We start from the raw sequence: 22544 nt of genomic DNA on the forward strand, positions 1-22544 counted from the left end.
ATTAACTCGTAAGTTAAACATCAAGAAGGAGAAACTCCTAGCTGAAGCCTTTAGTTTACAATAGCATGTAAAGATATGAACAAATAAAAGCCTTTAAGCATTTTTTTTTTTAAAAAAAAAGAGCATTCAATAAAATCTGTAAGTTTAATAGAACATGAACTCAATTAACTTTGCAGACTTTAAGTGTGTGGAGTAGATTGCAAGCTGGCAGTTTCTTCTCCGAGACGTACCTAGAGCGGATCGGGCAGGAGAGAAATAGGGCGCAGTTTTAACACAGAGGGGGACCCTGCTGCAGACCAGCAGGCAGCCAGCAAGACCGGGGGCGGAAGTTCCGAGTCCGCCCCGCCCCGCCCGGCGTGCGTCAGTTCCGGGACTAGGGCCGGCCGGTGTGCCCGCTAGGGCTACAAATCTATGCGATCAGGTTCCTAGCCGGCTGCTTTTTGGCGCCGGGTCCTCAGCATGGCTGCCTCCAGGGTTGAGGGCTGGGGAGCTGCCACACCCTCGTTTTGCTGACCGTCCCTGGAGTCTGTGTTCTTCTTGTCTTTCCTGGGCCACCCTAGCAGACATGTTCGCTAAGGCCTTTCGGGTCAAGTCCAACACGGCCATCAAGGGATCGGACAGGTGAGGGAGAGGATGCTTTTGCTTCACCTAGAGAGGCCCCTAGACGGCTAGGGGTGCGCATGGAGAGGAGACCCCCCAGGGAGCCAAGCAGGGACGTTGGAAACATTGTGAGGATGAGGTGTGGGGGTGTCTTTTGTCTTCCAGATGGTCTTTTGGCCAAGAAATAAAGTTTAGTCGTTGTGTACGGGACTCAGACTAGGTGTTGTGGAAGATGTAAAATGAGGGACTACAGGCGCCCCCGTCCTCCACGGAGTTTAGAGTCCATGGGGAAACCCAGATGGAGTACCGAAAACTAAAAGTTTTGGGGGATGGGGGCTGTGTGGCTTTTTAACTGGTACTCGTGGCCGGAGAGCGCTGGAGTGAGGTAGCAGAGTTTAAGTAAGCTGTGGTAAGAAGAGATGTTATCTATCTTTCCAGACAGATTCCGCCTCAGGAATTTTGGAACCAGCTTTCCTTAGGCGTCATTTTTGGCGCCATAGTGGCCTTTTGATCATAAGTTGACAGATTTGCCGACTAGTCTGAAGGAGTGGGGAAAACCTGTGAGGTCGGAATGGCTGAGACTATGTGAGACTAACTTTGATTGTTCACCGAGCATCGGTGTGGAATGATAAGCCTAGAAAGTTGTGAAAAATAGAGGAGATAGTGAGTAAGAAAGATAATAGGGGTTTTGGAAAGCTGAGAACAGGGCGTCTTAAACCAGGCAGTCTTTCTTCAGCCTTTATGATTTTTATAGTCATTCTGAATTTCAGTACTTATTAATGTCAGTCAAGAAGATAATATTCATGGTGTCGGTGTGCTTTCTGCAGAAGAAAACTTCGGGCTGATGTGACAGCTGCTTTTCCCACCCTTGGAACAGATCGGGTCTCTGAGTTGATCCCTGGAAAGGAAGAGCTAAACGTCGTGAAGTTGTATGCTCACAAAGGGGATGCAGTGACTGTGTACATGATTGGCAGTAACCCCATCCTGTTTGAACTGGAGAAAAATTTGTACCCAACAGGTACGGAACAAGATAGAGATGCCCAGGCTGGGGTCCTTGTGTAACATTTGCTACTCTGTTTATTCGGTTTGGTATTTGTTTTTGTTTCCCACTATTTTTTTTTTTTTTTTTTTTTTTTTTTTTTTTTGGTTTTTTCGAGACAGGGTTTCTCTGTGTAGATTTGCGCCTTTCCTGGAACTCACTTGGTAGCCCAGGCTGGCCTCGAACTCGCAGAGATCCGCCTGCCTCTGCCTCCCGAGTGCTGGGATTAAAGGCGTGCGCCACCAACACCCGTTTTGTTTTTTTGTTTTTTTTTTAATCTCTGTCACAGATCTCTTTCCACAGCAGCTGACACTTCCTTTGTCACTTGGGCTTTTCCTCCAAGGTTGTCTGGCTGCAGCAGTGCAATGCCGAATCCTTAGGCCTCTCCCATCTCTCTCTCTCTCTCCAGTTTGCTGATGGACCTGAAGACAAATACAGCCTTTTTTTTTTTTCCAATCTAGGAGTTTTATGCTAACCACTGAAAATAGGATCTCAAAATATATAAATATGAGAAAGTTTCAGAATTTCTTACAGACTGGCTCTGTTTTGGGATTGATTGCTTCTGAAGTCATACCTGGAAGGCTCTTTGATTTGTGCCCCGAATTTTAGTTCACTGTGGCCATTTTCTGCTGGCAGTCCCGCAGCAGCAACAGGTGCCTCCAAGTCTCAGTAGTAACCAGTTTCCTGGTGCCAGTAGGTCTCTGCTTTCGTCCTGAAGGCAGTCTCCCTGGGAAACCTCTTTTAACCTCTATAACCTTGAACTGGAGTGTGTTTGTTTCTCTTTCTGAATTCTAATTCAAGTGAGCTCGGTGGTATAGGCATTCCTGGATCTGCAGTGGGCAGTGTTCGTTAAGCGTTTCCTCGGTCTCTTTTGGTACAGTGTACACACTGTGGTCCTATCCTGATCTCCTACCAGCCTTCACAACATGGCCTCTGGTACTGGAAAAACTGGTCGGGGGAGCAGGTAAGAGAATTTTTCTATGTTCCAGCCATGCCTTGAAATCTCTTCAGTCATTGTCAGCTACCTTAATAAGGCTGCTCATTTTTTGTGTTTATATGTTGAAAACTGTATCCACCCCCGTGTGTGTGTGTGTGTGTGTGTGTGTGTGTGTGTGTGTGTGTGTGTGTGTGTGTGTATTCCTTGTCTACTTAGCTGATTCTGTGGTTCTGGACATCTGATTGTTGTAAGCCGTTTAGAAGTAGAGTGAAAGCAGTTTGGACTGCCACACGCTGTACTTAAATCAGTAGGGGACTTTAGCAGATAGCACCTAGTGCTCCTCGTTGTGAGTCCTTTGTGAAGTGGATGGACATATGATAAAGTAAAGCATGAAAACGAAGTGGGAACATTAAGTAAGCTGTTATGTTTTGTTGTTTTCTTTTGCTACAGATTTGATGCTGCCAGGGGTAGTGGTGCCCCCTACTGGTCTGCCTCAGGTACAGCAAGGCGACCTCTGTGCCATTGCCTTGGTGGGGAACAGGTACTGTGTCAGAGAGCCGGCCTCATGTGTGTGTGTGTGGGGGGGGGGGGGGGTGCACAGAGGAACAGAGGTGTAAGGGAGGTGGAGGAAGACGACAGCTCCCGAAACACACAACTGGGGTCGGAAAGAAGAAATAAGTTCTTCCGGAAGAAGCAGACAGTAAAGCTAGTGAATGGCAGTGGAGAGCCTGTGAGTCCGGGTGTAAGAGGTTTGCTGTGCTGATTTTTTTTTTTTTTCCTGAGACCATGTAACAGTCCTGCCTGTCCTGGAACTCACTCTGTAGCCCAGGCTGGCCTGGAACTCACAGAGATCCTCCTGCCTCCGCCTCCCGAGTGCTGGGATTAAAGGCGTGCGCCACCACTACCTGGTGGGCGCTGTGCTGAATTTTAAAAAATTACTTTAGAGGTAACTTCAGATTGATAGAAGAATGTAAGAGATGGTGTAGAGTTCTGACGCACATCATGATTTCCAGCATCCTCAGTGGCCACATCTCTTCCTACCCATTGCAGCTGTCATAGATAAGGCGTGCTGTCCTACACTGGGACAATGCTGAGAACATCCTCAAGCCTTTCTTTGTATCTCTGCAGGATTTTTTTTTTTCCTGAGTACCTTTTTCCATTCAAGGGTCCAGTCTAGGACACCGCATTGCACTCAGCTGTCCCTTGGATCTGTGGCATTCTCTGTCTTTCATCATTTCTATAGTCCATCAACTGCATTGTTCTCTATGTTTTTAATGACTTGATGGGATGTGGTCTACATATGTAGTCTGCCCATCTTGCATCCACAGTCAGATGGCGTTTAGTATGTTTACAGAGCTACTGAGCCATCACCATGTGGCTACTGTCTGTTTCCAGGGCCTCATACATGCTAGGAAAGTACTTTACCATTGAACTGTTTCCCCAGCTCCTACTGCTACCTTTAAAAAGAAACCAAGACTCGTATGAACAGTTCAGGGAGGAGACTCTGCCTGACCCTCCTCTCTGGCTTCCTTCCTAGAGCTCCTGTAGCAATTGGAGTGGCTGCCATGTCCACAACTCAGATGCTGGCTTCAGGCCTGAAGGGAAAGGGCTTCTCTGTGCTCCACACTTACCAGGATCACTTGTGGTGGGTGCATTGTTTCTTCTATTTACAGGGAAAGGGGGGAGGGAGCAGGGATGGAGAGAATGTGAGCCTGAGATTCAGAAGTGCAAGTATTGGTCTAGGCCCATCCTCATGCAACTTGTGGACCCCAGACTTCCATCCACTTGCCAAATACATTTTTCTTGTCCATACAAGAAATAGAGACAGCTTTGGTTATTTTCTAGGCCTGGAATTGTCCCAGACAATTGCCCTAGACTTAGGAATTGTTTGCCTTGCCCTTCACTGTGGTGATGTACATATAGTACTAATTAGTCTGACTTTGTCCATTATGTGCATTCTAGACATCATTTGGTCCTGAGACAAGTGCTTCTGACTCCAGATCAACCGTCAGAAAGCAGGATGATAACTGACTTGATGCTATTCGAGTATCATGTCTCAGAACCCTCATTATGGGACACACACTCTGGCTATAGCCATCCCATTTCAGATCCACATGCCTGCCCCTTGTCTGGTTAATGTCACTCTCCCCAAACAGTAAACAGTGTTTTTCTCAAAAGCAGCAGAACTAGGTTTCCTGTGGGGGATGGGCTAGGGGTAGGGAAGGTTGAGATGGGGGTCTCATTATGTAGTTCAGGCTGACCTAGAACTTGAGATCCCCTGCTCTGAGCTTCCTGAATGCTAGGATTGTAGGCATATGCCACCAAGCCTGGTTCTGTAGCCCAGTGTTGTGGCCTTTTGGTGTAGATTCATTCTTTGTATTTTCTCTTTTATGCTTTTCCTTTAGTGTCTGTCTCGGGCTGACTATTAAAAATATAAGCAATCATTTCCTTGAGAGAGGGAAGAAATGAGCATCAGTCACATTTTACAGATGACCAAGCTGAGGCATGGGACTTCTCTGGTCCCAGAGTAGTTGCTTAGAGTTGAGATGAGTGTACATCACTTGGATGTCCTGGGTACTCCTGCCTGCTGGCTCTGCTGGCTTTGACCGCCTGACTGACTCTCCCCTGACCTGGGTGAGTGAGTATCGGCGCTACTGCTTGGTATTTCTAACATCAGATTTCTCCAGGAAATCTGGAGACAAGTCCTCTCCACCCGCCATTGCCCCACTGGCAGTGAGTCCCACAGATAGCAATGAAGAGAAGGTGGACCCTGGTCTGCATGGAAACCTGAGCAGCCTGACCCTGGAGGGAGAGGAGGAGAAGAGGAAGGTTCATCACCCAGAAGCCTCTGAAGACACCAGCTCCGGAGCCCTGAGCCAGGATTCCCAGGATAGCAAGCCCCTTCAAGGTGTGTCTTTGGGAGTGGAAAGCCCACACCTGTCCTTCAGATTAGAATGTGTTGATGTTCTGGGAGAGGAGCACAGGACCCTTGTGTGGGGTCGTGCAATAGTTTTGTACTCCTTCTTACATAAATCATGCCCCTTGGTGCCCGTCTGTCACATAGTTTCCAGCTGTGAGTCCCCAGTTGTGAATGGATGTTCTTGGCTGGGTGGCACTGTAGATTTGGTCCTTCCTGTGGAGCTCACCCTTAGAAGATCAGTGTTCAAGAGTCTAGAATGGGCTGGTGAGATGACTCAGCAGGCCAGGGGGTCAGTGAGATGACTCAGCAGGCCAGGGGGCCAGTGAGATGACTCAACAGGCCAGGGAGCCAGTGAGATGACTCAGCAGGCAACAGGGGGCCAGTGAGATGACTCAGCAGGAAACAGGGGGCCAGTGAGATGACTCAGCAGGAAACAGGGGGCCAGTGAGATGACTCAGCAGGTAACAGGGGGCCAGTGAGATGACTCAGCAGGTAACAGGGGCCAGTGAGATGACTCAGCAGGTAACAGGGGGGCCAGTGAGATGACTCAGCAGGAAACAGGGGGCCAGTGAGATGACTCAGCAGGAAACAGGGGGCCAGTGAGATGACTCAGCAGGTAAAGCACTTGCCGTGCAAATCTGACCACCTGAGTTCAGTCCCTGGAACAGCCCATGGTAAAGGAGAGAACTGACTCCTGAAGCCTGTCCTCGGATTTCCATACATGCTGTAGTATGTGAGCACACAAACACACACACACACACACACACACTTTTTTTTTTTAAGATTTATTTATTTATTATGTATACAACGTTCCATCTGCATGTATGCCTGCAGGCCAGAAGAGGGCACCAAATCTCATTACAGGTGATTGTGAGCCACCATGTGGTTGCTGGGAATTGAACTCAGAACCTTTGGAAGAGCAGCCAGTGCTCTTAACCACTGAGCCATCTCTCCAGCCCCTCATTTTTATTTATTTAACAAACACACACTTTTTAAAAAGTCTGCAGCTTGGGAGCATTGGTGCCTAATGATGGGCTCCATTTGAGCCAAGGTGACGAGAGAGGGACAGGGTTTGCAGTGCCCAGGCAACGTGGGAGCCTCAGGAAGGGTGTGGTTTTCTTTTCCTTGCAGAGCAAATGGATGAGCTGTTACATCAATGCTTCCTGCATGCCTTGAAGAGTCGAGTCAAAAAAGCTGACCTCCCTTTGCTCACCAGCACTCTCCTTGGCAGTCACATGTTCTCTTGCTGGTATGGAAGGCACTGCTGTGTATGTGTGTGTGGGGGGGGGGCTGCAGATAAGGCCCCACTGTTGCTCTTGGTGGCAAAGCAAGGCAGGAGTGCTGGGGGCTGGTTGAGTGACATGCTGTGCGAAGGACAGAGCGGAAAGTGATCTGGCAGGCAAATCAGGTTCTTGGCTTTAAAACCTTCAGTTTTATCCAGGGAAGGGATACTAAGGTTGAATGTCCCAAGAGTCTCTGGCTGCTATTTACGCTAAGGTGCTTCTGGGCTGTCTCTCACGAGTCAGGTGCCGTGGCATGCACTGAGAGAGTCCTCGGACAGCCTTAGTCAAGGAGTGTCCTGTACTGTCCCACCCTTCCCACTTCGGATAGTGGTGCGCGGAGGAGACTGGGGACGAAGCCCACCCCACTGAGAATATAGCCATTAGGAAAGGGAGTACTGACTTTGAAGACGGAGCCATCAAGGTTCAGCCGACACCTCGTTAGCATATTTAACCAAGGCAAATTGCAAGTAGTCACAGTGTTTTTCTGAGCCCAGATGTCTGATACTTCCAGGATTGCTGTAAAATTGCACAGCCTGGCATATACCAAGTACCTGTTACTACTGTAAGAGCAGGGTCCTTTCTGCATACCCCATCACCTGGTACTGTGGCTCACACCACTTAAGAGGCTGAGGTAAGAAGATAGCAGTGAATCCAAGGCTAGCATGGGCTGGTGAGTGAGTTCCAGATCAGCCTGGGTTACAGTGAGACTCTTGGGGGGTGGGGGGAAGAGCAGAACCACCCCATACACATATACACACACAGCCTGCTCTCTCTCACAGAGGGTGGTGTGCTCCTGAGACTCTTGCTGTGTTTTGAAAGTGGTAATTAATCCAACTCTTTCTGTCTACACATGGCCTTAAGGCACCCAGGGCAGCTGTGGCATTGGGGTCTTGGTAACTTGTCATGGCGATGCTGATGACTGGAAACAGTGTTCCAGGATTTTCTCTAGACAGGCACTAGATTGGAGTAGGTTCTAGAACAATCCCCCTGACAGTCACACTGCTCTTGAATGTCAGGTTTTGAGAGAAGATACAAGTTCCTGAGGAGAGGGAGGAGTCACAGTTTTCATTAGGAACCTCTATCTCCAATTCCCCTAAAACTGCTTTAGGGCAGGCATCAGTCGACTGCAAAGAACCACATAGTCAATAGTTGAGTTTTTCCAGGCCGTGTGCACTCTGTTTCAGGTCCTCTGCCATTGTGCACTCACGTGGCCAAAGACAACAGATAGTGATGGGCGCGGCTGGGTTAGTCAGGCTCCAGAGTGCAGTTTGCTGAACTCTGGTATGGACCTGCCTTCCTCAGTGTGAGCTGGCTCTTGGTAAGGCTCACTTTGAAGTGGAACTTCTGAGGCCATAGGAGATTCTCTGGTTTGAGAGGACTCTAAAGCTATGTCCGATTCCAATAGTCACTAATCACATGTGGCCAGTTAAGTTTAAATTAAAGTTTAAAATTCAGGTCCCCAACCTCACAGTCTCAGTTGGTACATTTCAAATGTTTCATAGCACATGGATGACTCGTGGTTACCATATCAGACACCACGGACAGAAATCCCATTACCACAACAGTGTTGTTACTGGATAGTTCTGACTCAGAGTATCCTGTACTCTGTATCTTCTCTGGTACCACACCTGGGCAGAGAGCTCCAGAATGGTGGCCTCTCTGACTCTGGGGTAGGGAAAGACGGCTGAGGAGGAGGTTACTTTAGTCAGGCAGGTACTAACATTTACTGTTTGGTTTAACTCGCCTTTTTATCTGTCCTAGCCCCGAAGGACAGCAGCTGGATATAAAGAAGTCAAGCTATAAAAAGGTAAGAGCCCGCACCTTCTTTGCATGTCTGTACAGAGTCATGAAGGAATACACGTGTGATAAGATGGAGATGGGAAGCCCTGTGGACAGGGCTCAAGCTAGAACTAATAGGCCTTTTGATTCTAGGTACAATGGGGAGTCATGAAACTCTCCTTGGCCCCTTTCTATCTGATTAGAGTCTAACAGGCTTTATCAGTTCAGCAGATTCTTTTTTAAAGCTATTTTTATTTTAATTATGTATATATGCATGAGTGCTGGTATTAGAGGAGGCCAGATGCCTCTGCAGCTGGAGTTACATGTAGTTGTGAGCCATTGAGCATGGGCGCTGCGAATCCAACTTGGGTCCTCTGCGAGAGCAGTGTGAGCCCTTAGGTACTGAGCCGTCTCTCCGGCCCCCAGTGTGAGCTCCTGACCACGGAGCCGTCTCTCCGGCCCCCAGTGTGAGCTCCTGACCACTGAGCCGTCTCTCCGGCCCCCAGTGTGAGCTCCTGAGCACTGAGCCGTCTCTCCGGCCCCCAGTGTGAGCTCCTGACCACGGAGCCATCTCTCCAGCCCCCAGTGTGAGCTCCTGACCACGGAGCCATCTCTCCGGCCCCCAGTGTGAGCTCCTGACCACTGAGCCGTCTCTCCAGCCCCCAGTGTGAGCTCCTGACCACGGAGCCGTCTCTCCAGCCCCCAGTGTGAGCTCCTGACCACTGAGCCGTCTCTCCGGCCCCCAATGTGAGCTCCTGACCACGGAGCCGTCTCTCCGGCCCCCAGTGTGAGCTCCTGACCACTGAGCCGTCTCTCCGGCCCCCAGTGTGAGCTCCTGACCACTGAGCCGTCTCTCCGGCCCCCAGTGTGAGCTCCTGACCACTGAGCCGTCTCTCCGGTCCCCAGTGTGAGCTCCTGACCACTGAGCCGTCTCTCCAGCCCCCAGTGTGAGCTCCTGACCACGGAGCCATCTCTCCAGCCCCCAGTGTGAGCTCCTGACCACGGAGCCGTCTCTCCAGCCCCCAGTGTGAGCTCCTGACCACTGAGCCATCTCTCCGGCCCCCAGTGTGAGCTCCTGACCACTGAGCCATCTCTCCAGCCCCCAGTGTGAGCTCCTGACCACTGAGCCGTCTCTCCAGCCCCCAGTGTGAGCTCCTGACCACGGAGCCATCTCTCCAGCCCCCAGTGTGAGCTCCTGACCACGGAGCCGTCTCTCCAGCCCCCAGTGTGAGCTCCTGACCACTGAGCCATCTCTCCAGCCCCCAGTGTGAGCTCCTGACCACTGAGCCATCTCTCCAGCCCCCAGTGTGAGCTCCTGACCACTGAGCCATCTCTCCAGCCCCCAGTGTGAGCTCCTGACCACTGAGCCATCTCTCCAGCCCCCAGTGTGAGCTCCTGACCACGGAGCCATCTCTCCAGCCCCCAGTGTGAGCTCCTGACCACTGAGCCGTCTCTCCAGCCCCCAGTGTGAGCTCCTGACCACTGAGCCGTCTCTCCGGCCCCCAGTGTGAGCTCCTGACCACTGAGCTGTCTCTAGCCCTCTGGTTGCTCCTTGCTCCCCAGCTTGCCGGAGTGTGTGTGGTCTTTTGGTTCTTAGTCTAACGGCAGCAAACACTGGGTCACAGTGCTCCAGTCCCCACCTTGCACCGGCCTGGCCCTCCTGGGTGTCCAGTGAGGAGTCAGTGAAGTCCCTATGCTGGCTTCTCTCCCCAGCTCTCTAAGTTCCTGCAGCACATGCAGCAGGAGCAGATTGTCCAGGTCAAGGAGCTGAGCAAAGGGGTGGAGAGCATTGTGGCTGTGGACTGGAGGCACCCGAGGTGAGTGCGGGGCCTGTCACTGCAGCTCGGTTGGTTTGGGGACACTGGGCCACAGATGGGGGGCTGCCAAGGCACTGGTGTAACATGTGCTTTTTCTTTTCTTCTGCTGGGTTTTAGGATCACATCCTTTGTCATCCCCGAGCCTTCCCTGACTTCCCAGACTGTCCAGGAGGGTAGCAGGGAACAGCCCTATCACCCTCCAGATATAAAATCCCTCTACTGTGTCCCAGCCAGCATGACTCAGCTCTTCCAGGAGTCTGGCCACAAGTGAGTTTTGGAGAGCAGCCCTTTTCTGCCTACACGGTGTCCTCCTGCACTTTCCTCTCACCCCGAGTGGTGTTTTTCTGTGACTGGAAACCTGCTCTGCCCATCTTCCTTCTTCTAAATGCAGTATCACAGCTCTCTCCCTGGGATGGCCTTTTGGGTTAGGCAATTGAGAGAGCAGGCCTCTCTCTCTGCAGTTGGACTTCATGTAGCCTGGCTTGCCTCCCTCAGGAAGAGAAGAGAAAGGCGAGAGCCAAGGAAAGAGCCCTGCTGAGCAGGGAGTCTGATGTACAGCTTGGACTAACTTCGGGCTACTTCTCTTCTAGGAAGGGGAGCACCCTCGAGGGCGGTGAGGTCCGCAGGATCGTCATTGACTATGCCAAGAGGAACAGCCTGGTGGACGCAGACAACAGGAAGTAAGTGGGCATTGAGAATGGAGGCTGTGTTCTCAGGTCTTTGTCTCTGCAAACAGACATTAAAGGATGCAGGGAGCGGGCTGGCAAGGTAGTTGAGGGAGTAAGGGAGGCACTTGCTGCCCAGCCTGACTGCCTGAGTTCAACCCTCGGGACCCACATGGTAGAGAGAGGACCAACTCCTGCAAACTGCTGCCCGTGTACCCTCAACCATTGTGCACTTGCAGAGACACATGGATAAATAAATGTAATAACTTTAAAAACAAAGGATGGGAAGGATTCTGGAATGGAGAATAGACGATCACAGCAGCTTAGAAATAGGTAAACGCAGTCATTGCAAACCATGGGCTGTGGACACGGGCTGTTGAGGGCTCAGGTCGATCACATGTTGTCCAAATGACCATAAGCTGAGTACACACATCTCACACGTGTCCACCACTGATGTTCAAGTGCATATGGCTGTTGACAGGAAAAAAATGCAACCTTGAAAAAGTATTTACTCAAAGTCATTGTGACTTTTTGGTGTGATTTTTCTATTTCTAAATGGGCACAGGTGGCATGCTAACAGATAAGAGTTGCACTAATGTTTTTCTTTCCTAGACATCCTCATGACTAAAGAGAGAGACTTACACACTAATATAGTGCCCCACTTAAAAAAAAAGTTTTTGTTACTTATTTTAAATTACTATTTATTTTGTGGTGTAGGGAACAGAAGCCAGGGCTTCTAGAAAGCTAGGTGTACACTCTACGACCACACCTCCAGCCCTAAGCTGTTACCACTTTAACTATATGGGTCTCTGGGGGTATTACGTAACAGCTTAGGCCATGTATACATTCTAATGACTGTAGCATTTAGAATTTACATTCTCCCCTCCTTGCTAGCCTGCTGACTGAGAGGAAGCCCCATAGCAGAACCAAGCCAGGGGTCCTGGCGACTCCTTCCCACTTCCGTCCACCATTTGCTTCTCCTCCTCTTTGCCCTCCCATCCTTTACTGCCTGGCGATCTCTGGTCCCACCGCGGGGGGGATCCTGGTTGGCACAGGGTACGCAGGTGATGGGTGCTGTCGCTTGGCAACGGCTGAGTCTTACGTTGCCTTAATGCTCTTTTCCCCTTTAGTCTGGTGAGATTGGATCCTATCTTATGTGACTGCGTCCTAGAGAAAAGTGAACAGCACTCGGTCACGAAGCTTCCGTGGGACGGTCTCCTGACCAGGTAACAGGCCTGGCCATCCCTTGCAGCTTTCCTGCACCACCGCCCTTAGTATCCACCACGGAACTCCAGAGCGGTCGCTGACATCAGCCTGGGCCTGTGGCTGCAGCACAGACACTGCAGTTCAGCTCTCCGGTGCCCACATAGAAGCCAGGTGTGGTGGCATCTGTCCGTGACCTCAGTGCTGGGGAACAGACAGGTTGGAGGTGGTGGGCCTGCCAGCTCAGCCAGGCTGATGAGCTTCAGGTACCGTGACAGAGTCTGTCTCAAAAACTAAGCCAGAGGGTGATTGAGGAGCCCCAGATTGACCTCTAGACCCCACATGCAGACATCTATGCCAACAAGTACATGTACAAACTCCCCGCATGTACAAACTGTCGCTATTTTAGTCTGTGACTTTCTTTCCATGTGCATAGGCTTGAATGATTCTGATGTGCAGAGTTTTGGTGACAGTCTGAGCCATCAAGGCATAGAAGAGCTTGACAGAGAGAAAAACATTAATGAAAAATAAGAACTTCAATAAAAGTACCGCTTAAGCTGGGGAGTTGTCTTCAAAGGAAAAATTCTTAACACTTTTTTTCTGTAGAACCATAGCTGAAATAGTTCATGTTGGGATCTAGCAAACTGTAGCTCACACCAGCTCTAGCCTGTTACATGTTTATGTGAGTTCTATTGGAACACAGCCTTATCTTTGGGATGCTGTGTACTATGATGGCAGAGTTGAGCTGGCTTTCCTGTTAATTTGTTTTTGAGACAAGCTTCACTGAGTAGCTTGGCCATGGATTTGCGCCTCTGGGTGTTGGGTTTAGGCATGAACTACTGTAGACTTGAGTGTCCTACAAAAGATACATTGTTATTATTACAGGTTACTGGGGAGGTGGCTCAGTGGGTAAAGCCCTTACCTCCCAAGCCTGAGCACCTGAGTCCAAGTCCTCAGAACCCAGGTAACGTCAGGCACACCTCTGTGATCCCTGTCCTCCTATGATGAGATAGGGACAGACACAAGAGTCCCTGGAGACTCATGGGTCAGATAACCTTGTGTATGCAGCGGGGGAAACCAAAGGGACCGAGCTCCAAAGAGGGCAGGAGTTGAGGACTGCCTCCTGAGATTGTCCTTTGACCTCCACACATGCACCATGCCATGCAGGTGCCTGCCCTCATTCACAGGAGCGCACACAAACATATACATGCTTTGCTGGACCATGTGAGAGATGTGAGCAGCACTTGGAGGCAGTAACCTGGGGAGGTGCTTTTGAGACAGGTAGTAACCTCCACAAGGCAGACTGCAGATTCCCAGGAGGCCAAGCAAGTGGAGAGTTTCCAGGCACCCAAGTCACTGTTGATTCCTTCCCTGGATCAGTGGATGTCAACCTTGGCTACACTATGGGGAGCTTTGAGACATTGGTCTGTGGTTCAGCTCTCCACGTGATCTCAGTGCTTCTGACCTGCAGCCAGATTGCATATACGTGTGCCTCGAACACTTGCACTCGGTGCTCATGGTAGCAGGATGCAGAGATGCTGGCTGTTACCTTGATCCGTTTATAACTGGAACTCTCATTTTAGGTGTTTGCAAAATATGCAGCCTGCATACCAAGTGACGTTTCCTGGACAGGAGCCCATTCTGAAGAAAGGGAAACTCAGTCCGATTGACATCACCCTTGCCCAGAAGGCTTATAATAAAAAGGTAATTTAAAAACCACTGGGCAGTGGCTGTGACTCAGGGCCAGAGCATTTGCCTCCCTGTGCGAAGAAGGCCCTGGGTTCCATCACTACCACCACCCAAAAAAGATCCAGTGTTGGAGAATGGTGACTTAGTTTCCCTGCTGAGTTCTCGTTTCCTGGTGTGATTGGAGGCATTTGGATTGGACGGCCCATGCTGTGTGTCTGCACTGGCCCTGGGTGAGGGTTATCATTAAACACTTCCTCCTGTCTCCTGGGGTTTTCTACTGAGAAACTTGCTAGAGCCTGTTTCAGAAGTGAACAGTATTTTAGTTTGAGTTTTTCCTTGGTACTGCTTTATAGGCCTTCGTCTCTTCCACAGTCTACCTCTTGGGCCTTGCTCAATGAAAACAACTTGTAAAAATTTGCTGAAGGAACTGTGTTTAGCTTAGCACCACAAAGTTGTAGGGAACAAATTATAACTGCCTTCAAAATGTATAGAATGCTGTCCCCTGCAAAGGAAGTGTCCTTGTTCTGCAAATGTAGAGGAGAAAGACAGGTAGGAACTCTGAGAACATAGGCTTGGCTCCAAATAGAGAACTATGCGAGTGTGTGGTTCTGGGCCCAGGCTTTGGAATTCCAATGTGGCCTTTTCTCATTTCTTGACCTTGAGCACCTGCTGAACTTCCTCGTGCCTCAGCTCTCTTCTGTGAAGAATGGAGGAAATACTTGCCCTGTACTTCAGTGACCAAACGAGGGCTGTGCGTAGGCTCAGCACTCAGCACTCAGCAGTCCCTAAATGAGAACCCGCCATGGTAACCTTAATTAGCAACACTTACCTGCCAGACAGTATACCACACACCTATGTATATATTAAGCACAAGTCTTTTTTTGTTTGTTTTGTTTTGTTTTTTGAGACAGGGTTTCTCTGTGTACTTTTGGTTCCTGTCCTGGATCTCACTCTGTAGACCAGGCTGGCCTCCAACTCACAGAGATCCGCCTGGCTCTGCCTCCTGAGTGCTGGGATTAAAGGCATGTGCCGCCACCACCCAGCAGCACAAATGTTTATTAATAATAGACTATCCAAAGGTGAAGTTGGTGTTGCATGAAATGATGAGTTCTTTTCCAGAGGTGTGCAAGCAAAGATTTTTGTGACCACTTGTGGGGAGATACAGCCAGGGTCTCAGGGAGGAAACTGGCTTTTTGATGTGACCTCTAAAGCCTCATAGAGTCTAAGATTGTGTCTGCAGTCCTTGCAAGCATAAGGCTTTTTAAAGACATTGTGGAGAGCAGCCCTTCCCGGCCACAGGATGGTGCTCCTTTCTCATCTTGAAGAGCCACCAAAGGACTGTCATTTACATATTTATTTTTAGTTTTGTGTGTTGTGGGTGTTTTGCCTCATGCTTGTCTTGTGTGCTGTGTTTGGCCTGGTGCCTGTGGAGGCTAGAAGAGAGTGTCAGATCCCCTAGTATTGGAGTTACAGACAGTTGGGAGCTGCCATGTAGGTGCTGGGAACTGAACCCAAGTCCTCTGGAAGAGCAGTCAATGTTCTTAATCACAGAGCTATCTCCAGCCCTGGACTGTGATTTTTATAGCTTTTAAAAAAGGATTTATTTATTTATTTCTATTTTGTGTGTATGGGTTTTTCATCTGCATGTATATCTGGATATCACAGGTATGGAGTTCCCATAGAGGCCAGAAGAGGGTGTTAGATTCCCCCAGAATTGGAGTTAGAGGGTTTTGAGCTGTCCTGTGGGTACAGGGAATTGAACTTAAGCTTCTCTGGAAGAACAGCAAGTGCTGCTAACCATTGAGCCATCTTTCCAGCCCTAATTGTGATTTTAAAAAAAGCTTTCCTTTTTGTCCTGAGGTCACATTCTTCTCATTTGTTGCCAATAATGGAAAAGTGCCATGTTTTTGACTAGCTATGTGACTTTAAGGAACTGTTGTCAGGTGCATAATATTTTATTATCATTATCAACAACATCATCATCATTATTGGGACTGGGAGGGGGAGCATGCATGGGCCAGCTAATGTATGGGGGTCACAAATCAACTTAGTGGCATTGGCTCTCTCCATCTACCTTTTGTGGCTCCGGGCACTGAACCCAGGCTGTCAGGTTTGGGCAGCAAGCACCTTTACCCCCTGAGATGTCTCACCAGCTGCTGCTGCTTTCATGTTTAGAACAGTCCTCATCTTGCAGGGCCTCGTGGTACCTGCCTCTGATCCCAGCATTCAGGAAACAGAGGCAGGTGGATTTCTGTGAGTTAGAGGCTAGCCTGGTCTACATAGAGAGTTTGAAGCCAACCAGAGACATAGTTGAGACCCTGTCTTATAAAAGAAAAAGAAAACAGAGTCCTTAACCTTTGGAGATGCATACTGCAATATTTATGTAGGAAAAGATCTGAAGTGTAGGAGGATTTGCTGTAAAGTATTCCAGGAGCCATAAACCCAGTAAATAGACAACTGTTGGAATTGGTAATGAGTATGTAGGAGTCCATCACACTCTTGTACTTTTTTGGTATTTTGTTTTGAGATTGGGTCTCATTATGTAGCCTTGGCTGGCCTAGAACTTGGTATATGTAATCCAGGCTGGCCTTCAAACTCTAACTCACAGAGATTCATCCGCCTCAGCCTCCTGAGTGCTGGGATTAAAGGTGTGTATCGCCATGCTTGGCACCATACTATTGTCCTTTCATTTATGTTTTAAGTTCTCCATGGTTAAAAAACCCTTAAATTACATGTTATAGGTAGAATAGAGTATCTCTTAATACATATGGTGGATGAGATGGACAGAAAGGCCCCAGGGTTGCAGGGATAGAGAACCATCAGGGAACATGGGTGGGGTGGCTGCCAAAAGGCCCCTTAGAGGAGAGAGTGCCATAAACACCCACCACCAGCTTCCTGTCCCCAGGTGACCGTGGTCCGGAACTTGGAGACCTATGGTCTTGATCCATGCTCAGTGGCCGCCACTCTCCAGCAGCGGTGCCAGGCCAGCACCATCATCTCTCCTGCCCCTGGGGCCAAAGACAGTCTGCAGGTGCAGATCCAAGGAAACCAGATCCACCACCTTGGCCGGCTATTGCTCGGTGAGTATCCCTGCTGACGAGACGCTTGGCATGGCTTGGCAAGGATCTCGCGGCACTCACTAGAGTGAGTGTGTCATACCTCTGTCTGTAGTCTTCACAGAGTTCCACGTCACAGTGGTGCAAAAATGACGCATTCCAGGGAAACTGTACTTCAGAGTTTGAAGTTTGAACTCTCCCAGAACTAGCGTTGGCTAGACAGGCTGTGGAGACGCTAGGTAGTAGCAAGAGCCCCTCCCCGTCGGTCATGTGATCAAGGGGGGGGGACAACCAGAATGCCACACTATGCTGAGCCACTTAGCGAAGGTGTCCTCCACTTCAGCTGGACTATGTGCCTTTTCAACGCACCACATTTCCTCTCTCGCTTTTGGATAATTAAAAGAATTATATGTGTATGGGTGTTTTGCCTGCATGTGTGTCTGTGCACTACGTGTGTGCCTGGTGCCCTCAGAAGCCGGAAGAGGGCATCGGAGCCTCTGAAACTGGAGTTGTAGATGTGAGCTGCAGTTGTGAGCGGCCATGTGGATTCTGGGAATTGAAAACCGGATCCTCTGGAAGAGCAGCAAATGCTCTACCTGCCGAGCCATCTCTCCAGCCCCTCGGTTTACCATATTTTCAACTCACAGTGGGTGTATAAGGGGACATAACCCCATCAAGGAACAACAGTCTGTATTTATGTGCACACACACTTCAGTTTATAGCAAGAGATGAAGCCAGTGTTTGAACCAGATCTTTGGCCCTTCTCAGAACCCCTGCACTCTCCATCGGACACATTCTTAGCTTTCCTCCTGATTGCCCCTTCTAGCCGTCATGTGGTGAGTGCCCCGGCTGTGCCTGGTACTCAGCTGGGCTGTGAGAGGATATCTCCTAGGTCACGACTGTGCTGCAGGACTGTTGCCTGTTTCGCAGATCAGGAGACCGAGGTCCAGAGAGACTCAGTACCTTGCCTAGAGCTCACCTGACTCTTGAGCACTGTGGATAGGCTCTGAATCTTTTTTATTCCGTAGAGCCAAAGTTCTTTTGATTCCCTCTGGGTCTCTGGCCTCTACTTTGTCCTTCGTTTAAGCCCCCCTCCACATCCTGCCTGGCTCCCCTTTCTAAACTAATTGTAATCCCATCACCGTCCCTAGAAGGCCTTCTGTCTATCCATGCCTTCAGGAGTGAGCTCCTGAGTTTGAGAAACATGCCCCTCCCTGCCTGCCCTCTTTTTCCTGCAGCCTCTCTCCCCAGCTCCCTGACATCCTAATGGCATCCCAGCCAGTTTCCTGCTGTTCCCACACACATGGGGAGCTTGACATCTACCTGCTTGTACCTGCTTGTTCCCTTGTCTTGTGTGCCCCCCCATATCCCTGGTCTGTCTGTCCTCACAGGTTCACTGGACAGCTCAGGGGCAATGCCCATTTCCCTTTGAATGTGGTAAAAATCAGTAGTATTAGTGCTCCTCAACTGTTGACAGTTCTGATTAGTGCTGGAGCTTGGCTAATGTCTTCTCTAATGTCTGAACCCTCTGCAAAATAGAACTTGAGATAGACCTTGCCTTTCCCATGCCTGTCTCACACTCAGGAGACTGGCATATAGCACATGCTCAGTAAGTAGAGTTATCTCCTGGCCTATGACAGTCCACAGCAATTACCTTCCAAAATTGAGCTCCTCTATGTGGAGATCCACGTGTGGTGGAATGGGACTAAGAAGAGACAAGAAAATAGATGAACATACACCTGAACAGACACACACCTTCTCTCTTAGAACATCTAGATCAGCGGCTCTCACTGTGGGTTACGACCACTGGGGGAGACCAACCCTTTCACAGGGGTGGCCTAAGGTCTTTGGAAAACACAGATTTACAGTGCCATTCCTAACAGTAGCAAAATTACACTCAGGAAGGAGCAATGAAAATAATTTTATAGTTGGGGGTCACCACAGCATGAGAAACTGTATTTTGTTTGTTTGTTTTTATTTTGATTTTTTCAAGACAGGGTTTCTCTGTGTAGTCCCAGAACTTGCTCTGTAGACCATGCTGGCCTCGAACTCAGAGATCTGCCTGCCTCTGTCTCCCACATGCTGGGATTAAAGGTGTGCATCGCCACCACCCATCTGAGGAACTGTATTAAAGGGTCACAGAATTAGGAAGTTTGAGAACCACTGATCTAGATGGTAGCTAGCAGTGTATAAATGACCAAAATACATCGTCCAACTACTATGTGTGGTAAATGGTCTATCCTAGGTGTCACCAGACACCAGTAAGCTTGAACAGGACACAGAAGGTGGGTCATGTGTTGGCAATGACTGTAACAGATCCTTGGCAGCAGGGATGAGCACATGGTTTAGTGGACAGGGCAGGGCAGGAGGTTACAGGGCCCAAGGGACGTGGAAAGCAGGGGGCGGGGGAAGTAGGGACTTGAGACCAGGCTTGGCTGAAGATTTTCTTTTTGGATTGTAGAAGAGTATCGGCTCCCTGGAAAATACATCCAAGGCCTAGAAAAGGCCCCCAAACCTGGCAAGAAGTGACAGACCCATTTTATGCAGTGGATCCCATGGGAACTCAGGTTCTGAGCTGGTAATTGATATGAGCGTTTTCAACTTTTGCAAATAAAAACTGTAATTCTTTACTTAAAGCTTTTATTCTAATCTAAATCTGAATGGCCTTATCCTTCACTTAGTGAGAATGTTCACGCGGTTACTATGATTTAGTTCATGCCCTGTATAAGAGGCAGGGCAGCCCATCTGAAGTGCAGCAGGGAGAGCCCTCCTGTTTCTAAAGTCCCTCCACCAGACAGACCCCAGCTTCCTACTTAGTGCTCCTGTGACCTAATTAACCTCCTAGGCCTGCCAGCCCCTTGGTGTCTGTAGGGTTAGGCCCATATAAAACAGCCTGGCTCTTCTCTGCCCTCAGTCCCCGAAACAGAGAGAATGAACTCACAGCAGCAGCAGGAACATTCAGCCAGTAGGTATGAGAACATTGAAAACAGAACACGGGGTTCTATGTGACAGTGCTTCTTCCCCAGCTGGGTACAGCATGCTGCCACCCATGGCCAAGTCTGTGACGTAACTCCAGGATGGAAGCTTTGAAGTAGTGACATCTTAGACAAGTGCCTTCGATAGCCCCAGCTTCTGAAGCTTGGGTTCCAGGAAGGGCTCTTCAGTCAGTCTTCAGAGGACTCAGGAAGAGGAGCTGTGTTCATCTGAGTACAGAGGAGTCACTGGATGTCAGAAGTAGTTAACCTAAAGTTTCTGTTCCACCATGGGCTGTGCAGGTCAGTTGTGAATCTAGAGCTTTCCGTGTGAATAGGAATAAGAGCTGTGCAATTGTAAACTCCTTAAGAGTTCCTGGATTTTACCATTAAGAAAGAACTACCTTTTTTCCTTCTCATCCTTTAAAAAACTGAGATAAAAGAGGCTTTCTCATCTACTGTCTACCAAATCACCCGTTTCTTTTAGATGTGGAAAGAAGGGGGCGGGTGTAAAAATGTGTGTGACGACTCCCGCCTCTTGCTGTGAAACCAAGAGCAGGCCTTTCACTTGGACAGTCCACTTCTTACCGTCACTAATCCTCTCCATGGACGGAACCTGGAAGTACCTTCTAGAAGCCAACCCCGGCAGGATCCTGTTACCACAAAGCCTTGGTAGAGGCGCGTCCGCTCCTGAGGGGTGGAGCATGTACAGCACTAACACATGTCCCCTGCATGCATACAGATGGCAGGCAGCACCGTGCTGTGTTCTCACAGGCCTCATCTGTCCTGCATGCCCTTGGAAAGTAGTGCTGCAGAAATTGATGACGTCCCTGCTAAAGGCACAAAGCCTGTAAGGGATCCGCCCTTCACTGTGGTTCAGCCAGCACTCGGCCATGGCGGGGTGTTTTTTTCCAGGAATAGTGATACATTGGCACTGAATCATCATCCTTTCTCCTCTGTGAATGGCGTGGAGATGCGGAAGAGGGTGGAGCAGAGTCAGAGCGTGGGATGGATTCTCTCTGTGCTGAGCCAAATAATCTATACCAAGGTCAGACTTTGAACTTGCCATGCCATGCCACAGTGAAAGGAGCCCAGTGAAAAGCAGAAACCGTTGCCTCATTCCCATGCCCTTCTGGGAGGCGCACAGAGGTCACAGATGTACAGTGATTGGCTGAGTTTTCTTAGGTTTTCTTTTGGGGGGGGGGACACTTACATCCTCTCCCTGTCTTCCTTTAGCCCCTCTTATATCTCCCCTTCCTCTCTCTCACCTCTTTTTTAATTGTTTGTGTGTGTGCACATGATGTGAGTATTATAACAGAACAAACATAATTCAGCCTGCTCCACTTGTTCGGTGTTACTTGAATGTATGATTTCAGGGCTGACCACCAGGTGTTGGATAGCCAATTACAGGGCTCGTCCCTGGGGAAGACTGTTTCTCCCACTCTTAATATTACTTAGTTGATTTAGTTCTTTGTCTAGCAGCGGGGCCCCATGAGATCCCCCCTTTCACATTGGTGTTGTCCGTGTTCAGGTCTTGTGTAGGCTGCCATGCCATTGAGGCCCCGTGACCAAAACTTCTGTCATTTCTAGGAGACACAGCCTCACAGCAGATTCCATGCTCTTCTGACTCTAACAATAGTTTATCCCTCTTCTGTAACGTTTCCTGGGCTTTTGCGTTTCTTGATTTTTGTTTTGTTTTGTTTTTTGAGACAAGGTCTCACTTGGTAGTCCTGGTTGGCCTGGAACTGGCTTTGTAGACCAGGGTGGCCTTGAACTCACAGAGATCCCCTGCTCTGCTTCCCGAGTGCTGGGATTAAAGGTGTGCACCGCCGCCACCGCCGCACTGGGCCAGGTGCAGGAGTTGGGGTGTAGCTTTAGCAGTTGGTGATGGTGTCCTGTGGTCAGTTGTTCTCTGCAGCTGTGGTTTTCTGTCCAGGTCTCTGTTACAGAGGGGTGTTTCTTTGATGATGGATGGGGCTACACTTCCCTGTGGGTATAAGGGTAAGTATTTAGGGTGCAGTTGGGAATTCTGTTGGTCTAGTAAAATAGCCAGAGAAGGTTCTCCTTTAAGATCTCTGACCTCACTAGCCCTGGGGAGTTGGCCAGATTTTCAGCACCAGACATGCATTCCTCTTGTTGAGTAGGCCTTACGTCAGGCAGTTGGTTACACCACATAAGAGTGCCACTGTTGTACCCTGAGGGATGTTTGCCATGCTGGTTGTTATGGTTCATAGGTGTCACAGCTGGGTAGGACTGTTGGCTGCTTCCCTCCCTTGGAAGCTTGAATAGCCCCCCAGCCTGTCCAGTTTTACTTTCATGGTTTTTGGTTTCCGCAGTTACTCTAGATCATGTATTCACTTCTGAAGATTTGGAGCTGGGAACCACGGATGAGCGAGAGCACGTAATGTTTGTCTTTCTGGATGTGGGTTACTACTTACTGTGGTCTTTTCTAGTTCCATCCATTTACCTGCAAGTTCATGGTTTTACTTTTCTTTACAGCTGAATAATATTCCATAGTGTATTAGAGTATATCTCCCTCGTTTTCCTTATCCATCCGTCAACTGAAGGACATTTAAGTTTTTAC

General features: G+C 49.3%; 1 protein-coding gene across 4 annotated transcripts; it reads left to right on the plus strand.

The window, feature by feature from the left end:
• Positions 1 to 355: 355 nt before the first annotated feature.
• Eif2d (eukaryotic translation initiation factor 2D) lies at positions 356 to 19618 on the plus strand. 4 transcript variants are annotated; one of them, XM_042258089.2, is made up of 15 exons: positions 356 to 621; positions 1428 to 1618; positions 2520 to 2603; positions 3027 to 3117; positions 4114 to 4221; positions 5264 to 5484; positions 6628 to 6745; positions 8541 to 8586; positions 10272 to 10375; positions 10493 to 10642; positions 10966 to 11055; positions 12171 to 12266; positions 13827 to 13947; positions 16838 to 17012; positions 19450 to 19618. In XM_042258089.2, the coding sequence occupies exons 1-15, from the start codon at positions 566 to 568 to the stop codon at positions 19515 to 19517; spliced, it is 1719 nt and encodes a 572-aa protein (XP_042114023.2). In that variant the 5' UTR covers positions 356 to 565; the 3' UTR covers positions 19518 to 19618. The 4 variants fall into 4 exon arrangements, with proteins under 4 accessions (XP_042114023.2, XP_076403449.1, XP_076403450.1 ...); XM_076547334.1 differs by lacking the exon at positions 19450 to 19618 and adding an exon at positions 17104 to 17407 and having other exon boundaries at positions 367 to 621; XM_076547336.1 differs by having other exon boundaries at positions 479 to 621; positions 1478 to 1618.
• Positions 19619 to 22544: the final 2926 nt, after the last annotated feature.

The sequence above is a fragment of the Peromyscus maniculatus genome, chromosome 11, assembly GCF_049852395.1.
Source record: "Peromyscus maniculatus bairdii isolate BWxNUB_F1_BW_parent chromosome 11, HU_Pman_BW_mat_3.1, whole genome shotgun sequence".
Lineage (NCBI taxonomy): Eukaryota > Metazoa > Chordata > Mammalia > Rodentia > Cricetidae > Peromyscus > Peromyscus maniculatus.

Bases quoted from the DNA above. Each gene is read 5' to 3' on its own strand.
- Eif2d (XM_042258089.2), top strand. From the start codon at position 566: ATGTTCGCTAAGGCCTTTCGGGTCAAGTCCAACACGGCCATCAAGGGA. The intron at 4,222-5,263 runs GTGGGTGCATTG...AGATTTCTCCAG, and splicing joins ACTTACCAGGATCACTTGTG to GAAATCTGGAGACAAGTCCT. The intron at 6,746-8,540 runs GTATGGAAGGCA...TATCTGTCCTAG, and splicing joins AGTCACATGTTCTCTTGCTG to CCCCGAAGGACAGCAGCTGG.